The sequence below is a fragment of the Microchirus variegatus genome (genome assembly GCF_963457635.1).
Source record: "Microchirus variegatus genome assembly, chromosome: 8".
Taxonomy (NCBI): Eukaryota; Metazoa; Chordata; class Actinopteri; order Pleuronectiformes; family Soleidae; genus Microchirus; species Microchirus variegatus.
The window spans coordinates 27,698,776-27,706,249 of record NC_139809.1 but is presented as its reverse complement, the minus strand read 5'-3'; the positions used below and the strand labels follow the sequence as shown (position 1 = coordinate 27,706,249).

Below are 7,474 nucleotides of genomic sequence, written 5' to 3'. Positions count from 1 at the left end.
GATCAAAATTTGGACGACATTCTAAAATATGACTTTTTGGTCAAATTTTGAACGACATACTAAAGTATGACTTTTTGGTCAAATTTTGGACGACATACTAAAGTATGACTTTTTGGTCAAATTTTGGATGATATTCATATGACTTTTGGTCAAATTTTGGACAACATACTGAAGTATGACTTTTTGGTCAAAATTTGGACGACATACTTAAGTATGACTTTTTGTCTGAAATTTGGACGACATTCTAAAATATGACTTTTTGGTCAAAATTTGGACGATATTCATATGACTTTTGGTCAAATTTTGGACAACATACTGAAGTATGACTTTTTGGTCAAAATTTGGACGACATACTTAAGTATGACTTTTTGGCTGAAATTTGGACGACATTCTAAAATATGACTTTTTGGTCAAAATTTGGACGACATACTTCCTTTGTGGAACCCTCTTATCCACAAAGGAGAATGAAGCCTTTGTGGATAAGAGGGTTCATCCAGTTACACCAGACTACATAAATCTGGGAATCAGATGACCTTTATTTGGATGAAGGAATGATAAACCATTGGAAGCTGGATTCTGCTCGAAATGTGTTTTTCTCCCCTTTTTTCAGCCCAATTTTGATCCCCACATAAAAGCTCAGTTTGTCATAGAAATCTTCACATGACGTTAGCCATGAAGGCGTGTGCCTTTGCTCAGGTATGACAAGTATGCACTTACCTACACCTTGCATCACAAGGTTAAATACCTACAAAGATTCTTGTCAATGAGCGTATGAATAGCTCTCCAGTGATGGTGTAAGGAAACTACCGCGCGATAGCTGTAAGTCACTATGATGCACAGTTATTATTTGACACAGATCTTGGAGGTTGTTTGTAATCAAACTGTGTCTCAAGGCCTGGTCTAATATCCTGCCGGTCTGCGCTGTTTGGGTTGTAGAAGGTTTTTTATTTACATGAAGGGCTGGTGTTTTGTCCCGCTGGCGTCAGTTTGGCCTCTTGACGGGAAGAGCGAGCGAGGAAATGACACGGCGCGATTGACGCGAAATGAAGAACTGAAGATTCTGTTGGCGTACAGGAAGCAGAGGTGAGCTGAGTCATGAAGCATAAGCAAACAAGTAGGCTGCGCGGCGTGTTGAGTGAAGCTGTGTGCGTAATGTCACAGCGACACAACCCAAAAGAGCCCAGACTGAAGCTGTGGATGAGGTTTGTAAGAATTTACAAAAACAGACAGGATGAGTCACAGCTTTGTATTGATATTTGAACATTCACCAAACCCTTTTACTTTAACCCTTAAAACTCAGAGCATTTTTGATTCTTTTTCCCATTACTATAATATAACGTAGAGGCTATAAGAATATAGAGTGTCTTGTATCTTTGATGAAATCTGATTGATTTTTTGGGGGATTTATCTTACTGTCACAGACACAAAAACAGAGCTCAAGCTAGAAATCCCCCTAGAAAGTCCCTCAAAAGTCAGTCTATGCATGTCACTAAATAAATAATAGATTAATAATAATAAAAAGGGTGTCACATTCGAATGGGATCAAATTATTCCTCTGCGATCAAGTCTACTCTTTCTTCTTTTCGTTATATTAATGTATTTGGTAACACTTACTGTTTTTATTTAAAGGTGCCATATGTAAGAATGTGGCCATAAATTCAAATTCAAAGTACCCGAGGTCTTTTAGGTTTGGTTTTCTGACGTAACTGGCAACCCGTGGTTGCTCGGCAGCTGAGACTCTACTGATTGGTAGACGGCGGTAGGTGGCGCCACATGCCACAACATGATTTCAAAACATAAACATAAACATTTTTTTTTTTAATGCATATATTTTGTCTGTACTGTTGTTGTTGGTGAGTTCAGTTTGTTATATGAACATTATTCCTGAGTCTCTGTGACATATAAGGAGGATTTTATGCTTTAGATTTATTACATAATGCACCTTTAATTAAATTGTCTCACATTCTCTCAAATCCAATAAATCAATTCAAATTAAATGTCTGTCTGTCTGTCTGTATTACGCCAAATCAAAACAGCTCACGGTTCTTCACGTAATAAAACCTCACATGACCTCAGCTGTTGTTTCATGTAAAGAAACAACTACGTGCTTTAACTGGAAGATGTGAAAAATGTGTGTGGGAGTGCTGTGATGATGAACTAGAATGAGACATGTTTCTTCTGGCCACTAACATTCACTTCACAACATCCACCACCTCATCTTGTCGGCAGTGCGTCTCATGTTTCCATGAAAACAAGCTTGTACAGTATATAGAGGCACGGCTCTGCACACAGTGGTCCTACATCCTCCTCACTTGTTTTTTTTTTTTTTTTTTTTTTTTAAATTCAACAGCATAACAATGTATTCACTGTTCATCCGCATAATGAAGGCCTATGAGGTAATGACGCCAAGTTACAAGTACGGCCCGGGCCGAGTGTGTACCAGTGCTGTGTCACAGGATGTTTGTCAGAGGAGAAACATTGTGCACGTCCTGAGAGTCGCTTGTGTTAGGAAATAAAGGAGACTCTATAAGGTTCTGTAGCCAGATACACAGTAAGTATGCTAATAATAATAATAATAATAATACATCTGATACACTACCGTTCTAAAGTTTGGGGTCACTTAGAAATGTCCTTATTTTTGAATGAAAGGCACTTTTTTTCAATGAATATAACATTAAATTAATCAGAAATACACTCTTTACCAGTGTTTTTCAACCAGTGTGCCGTGAGAGATCATCAGGTGTGTTGTGGGAAATTATCCAATTTCACCTAATTGGTCTAAAAACATTTTTTTTTAAACAAATAATGAATTATCTGCAAATAATATGGATATAAATATTCAAGACACTTTGATAAGAATGACTAAATTGGTAATATAGGCTACAGAGTATCATTTTTTAAAACATTTTTGTTTATTTTGTGGTGTGCCTCGTGATTTTTTCAATGAAAAAATGTACCTTGGCTCAAAAAAGGTTGAATACACTGCGCTATACATTGTTAATGTGGTAAACGACTATTCTAGCTGTAAACGTCTGGTATATATATAATATGTACGTAGGTGTATAGAGGCCCATTTCTCTCCGGTGTTCTACATTGTGTTTGCTAATCACGTTAGAAGGCTATTGGATGATTAGAGATAAAATTAAAAATCATTATTTCTAATCTTGCCAATGTCTTGAGTATATTATATTAACTCTTTCAATGAATGAAAGTGTGATTTTTTTTTTATTATTGTATAGGTGACCCCAAACATTTGAACGGTAGTGTATGTTGAATTCATTCATTAATTTCAAACATGGACAAAAGAAAACAAGAGAAACGTGTCCAACAAGGAGTAGGTTGAAGTTATATAAATAACAATAAAGTAGAATAAAGTAGAATATAATAGCACGTTATTACCAAAAGAGAGAAATAACTTTTTTCAGAATAATAAATAGACTATAATAAATATAAAATAAAATACCTCCAACCAATGCATCAAAATAGAGTCAGCGTTACTGTTAAACATATCCACATCCTGAATAAATACATGCATCACTAAATACGAGTATAATACAATTATATTATTATTATTATCCATTCACAACCCAAACAAGTCCACACATTGAGAACATAATGTTGCAGCTTCTGACACCACTGCTGAAGCTCATGTGGAGAATTTCCGATCTCGTTGATGTTTAAAGTAAGTCCTCGTGTCACCAGTGGTGTGTGTGTGTGTGTCACACGCGCACACACACACACACACACATTGTTACCAATTTGTGAAGCAGTATTTTTAGAACGGAGGCCCATCCGCTCCGGTAATACTCCTCAGATCAGTCTAACCCTTTGATGCGTTCATTGTAGTGTGATCCCACTTCAAAGCTACGGCCACAGATTCTGCATTCTGTCACCTCTGACCTCTGAGGGGTTTGTGCTCGCAACACACTTCCACTCCGCTGTGAGACTCAAGACAAGAGTGTTTTTTCTTGTTTTTTGATTTTTGTGTTGTATATACAGTATGTGCACCAGTTTTTGAAACAAATAAACTACAAAGCCTTTAGGAATCGTGATAACTCAGCTGAATGTACAGTAACGCTTAAGTCTTCTTTCTTCTTCATGTACACTACTCAACAAAGGGGACACGTAATCATCACAGCCTTTGACTTTTCTGTGTGATTTTTAGCCCTGAAGACACGAAACGCCTTATACAGTTTATATCAGTAAATACAGTGTCTGTCCCTCAATTACAAAATGCAAAGTTTCTTTTTCAGAGTCTGACTCACTGGGTTTTGCTCACTGGGTTTATAACAGCAATTAAATGGGCGTGAGCCCACACAGTGTCACATTATATCCACTGTCACAGCCCTTACTTCATGATAACAGGGCAGTAAAACAAGACTTCCGGTGTGTTTTTCCTCTGCTTTGTTCAAAGAACAGAGACACAGGGGTGACGGATAGAGAGCCGACAGAGGGATATAGATTAGGGATAGAGATTTAACATCACATCAAACCAAAACCAAGTATCAGGCCACAAGTTAATTAAACTGAGGTTCTTATTTCTTTTGTAAGCACAAGCTTCAGTGTTTCCATTCCAGCGGTGGCTCTCTGTGAAGCTACCACACCTGAGTAGCAGTTAAGGTGTGTTCAAAGGCACGAGAGTCTTTCAAGTGTCCCCGTGCGACTGACATAATCTGCCCTATTATCAGTTATGACTCAGGCCTGAAACACTCCAGCGACAAAGAGGCACATTCCGGCCTGACAGCAGAGAGGAAAGGGACTTTCCTGTCCTCCTCCCCTTTCACTCACACTTCTGGCATTTACTATAAGACACCTCTGATGTAAAAAGTGTCCGTGGTTGTTAAATATATACTGTTACTGTTGCTATGATCCTGTGACATATGGATAAAACCGATGTCTGAATAACATACATGAATAATAGAGGACAGCGTAAAAGTTATGTCAAAAAAATTGTATTGAATATTTATTCAAATAAATACACCGACACACACGACACACATTGAAATTGTAAATAATTTAAACAACACAAGCTGTTTGCAAGTAACACCATATCCTTGCAGACAAATAAATTAACAATCATAGATTTTTAGGAGTCATTCCTCCCAGGAGAGCAAGCTTGAAATAGTTTTGACAATTCAAGGATTCAGTCCTGCATGTGGAGCTCTTGGGAAACTCTCTCTCTCTCTGTCTGTCTGTCTGTTCAGCTGTGCTGTCTGAGAGCTCAGTCCGGAACAATCCTTCATCTCTGGACCCGGATAACCTCGTCTTCCTTTTTGGTCCGTGTATTATTTCTTAATGGTCCGCGTTGACACTGGCACAGATAGAAAGAAAATAACACGTGGTTAACTTCCACCAAAAGAGTTCAATCATCTGCAGTCAGTGTTTATGGTTACTCGTGTCTGTACCCATGTCAGCTGTATGTCATGGAGCGCCTCTCACCATATTAGGAGTAGTTAAGTGGCACCGGTTCATGGCGCCCTCGCCATGCGCCTCTCCTGCTGACCGGGCGACGCGCTCTCGTTGTCCTGTCGCGTTTTAAAGTCCTGGATGGCTTTTCTGTTCTGGAAATCGATCAGCGCCATTGTGATCACCGCGTTCCAGCAGTTCTCCTCCCCGGAGCATCGGAAATCGATCTCCTTATTGTCTGTGGTCACGATGGTGAAATAGACGAACTTGCCGGTTCGCTCCACGCAGTCCACCTTCTTGATGGACTGCAGCTTGAGCTCCTTGCCCTTGGAGCGCTTCTGCGTGTCTGCGTAAATGTTGAGACTGTCCGTGGTCAGGACGCACGTCTTCCTCTTCCAAAACTGGAGCAGGTTGTCGCTCCTCTTCTCCAGCTCTCCCTCCTTGAGAACTTGGCAGATGTCTGCCGCTGACATTTTCATTTTCTTACTGACGGGCGGGTTCGTAAAACCCCTGCTGTTTTGCCCGAGGAGCGCGAGGAAGGAGCGTCTCCGCAAAGCCTTTGATAATCCAGAGTGTTGCTGTGACTGGAGGTGGTTTCACAGGACTTTTATAGTCCACTCTGGTGGGAGCCCTTCCCACTTGACGTCAGATGCTTTGGGAATGCATCAACAGTTGCCAGTGGAGTAATTCAAGGCTGTGTGTGGGCGGAAGCTGTGGCGCAGGAGGAGGCGAGGGCAGAAGGAAGTCCTAACGTGGACCTAATTACACTGTGGACATGTTAATTAGTAATCTACATCCTACTACGAAGATCAGTCTAAATATTTGCCCACTCCGCAGCAAGTGATTCAGTCTATTGCGGTTAATTACAACATGCGCACAGCAGCTGAGGGCGTGCGTAAAAGTCTGGAGCTTAATAAACCCAGAGGGAATTCTGGTAAAGGTTCTCATGATCCACACGTTTTTTCCATGTCTGTCTGGTTATTCATTCTCCTTTCACCCGTGTCACTCTACGCTCTAGTGATTCCTTTAAAAAGTAACATTTTCAAACGTTTCACCTCAGTGGTTTTAAAGGGACACTGTGTAGCATTTATGGGTTTATATGACCCAAAATCTTTTATCCATATTATGTGCTCCTGCATTGTCTAGTCGTTGTATAATAGTTTTTGTTTAATTTTCGTAGTGTTTCAAAAAGTCATGTAAAATAATATGGTCGCGGGCCGCGGTTGCATTGCCACGACGCCATGTTTCTACCGGAGCCTATAAGGACAAACGCGAGAGAACAAATCAAGCGTCGCTTTACTTGTAGCGGAAGTCCCGCCTCCACTCTCTCCGCTTCGTCTGCTACGGCCGCGGTAGCTCGCCCTCTCCCTCGCCTCACGAACCTCATCTGCTGACACGGAGAAAGACGACGAGGACGACATTTGACCGGCTGAGGATACCGTAGCGCTCAGGGAAGGGAGGGGGTGAGCAGAGGAGCAGTTCTTTGTGGTAAATTTCAGCCTCTCCTCTAGATGGCACTATAAACTACTTACTTCACCTTTAAGCATAATACTCACTATTTATGAATTACGCCCGGACAGCTCCATAAGCACAGTTTCCATTCAGTGAGCAACAGATTGCGCGTCAGCATCTATACAAAAAAGAAAATGGATAACAAGGTTCAGGATGCACAGGTATTAATATCACATCAGTGCCAGCACAAAAATATTTCCAGGGTCAGCATTAATAAACATGTTTGTTTGCTCCTCTAAAAATGTGGGTAACGTGAAAGAATTAGCTCAGAGACATGTCATGAGTCAACCTTTAAATCCAGACACATATGACAGTCAGGTTTTCATTGTTTACAACCAGGAAGTAGAATTAATTTATAAAACTATAATTCTTAGTTAGTTTGTGTGTTTTATTTTCTACATTTTGGATAATAATACTACATTCTTAAGGTAATGAATCAATCAATTAAATAAGAAAGACATTACAAGTTATTATTAGCTCAATTTCAGCCAACATACATTATAAAGATAAAGTCAACAGATTATCTTCATTTTGATAGATTTTCTTTTTTTTTCTC

At 39.9% G+C, this 7,474-nt stretch overlaps 1 protein-coding gene across 2 annotated transcripts; it reads right to left on the bottom strand.

Annotated features, from left to right (window-relative positions):
• Window positions 1–4,986: 4,986 nt before the first annotated feature.
• Window positions 4,987–6,087, bottom strand: phlda2 (pleckstrin homology-like domain, family A, member 2). Of its 2 annotated transcripts, none has more exons than XR_014592901.1 (2): window positions 5,406–6,087; window positions 4,987–5,311 (listed from the first exon to the last, which is right to left on the bottom strand). XR_014592901.1 is itself a non-coding variant. In XM_083893633.1 (2 exons), exon 1 carries the CDS (start codon window positions 5,883–5,885, stop codon window positions 5,469–5,471), a length of 417 nt encoding a protein of 138 aa, XP_083749759.1. In that variant the 5' UTR covers window positions 5,886–6,087; the 3' UTR covers window positions 4,987–5,311; window positions 5,440–5,468. The 2 variants fall into 2 exon arrangements, 1 of the variants encoding a protein (XP_083749759.1); XM_083893633.1 differs by having other exon boundaries at window positions 5,440–6,087.
• Window positions 6,088–7,474: the final 1,387 nt, after the last annotated feature.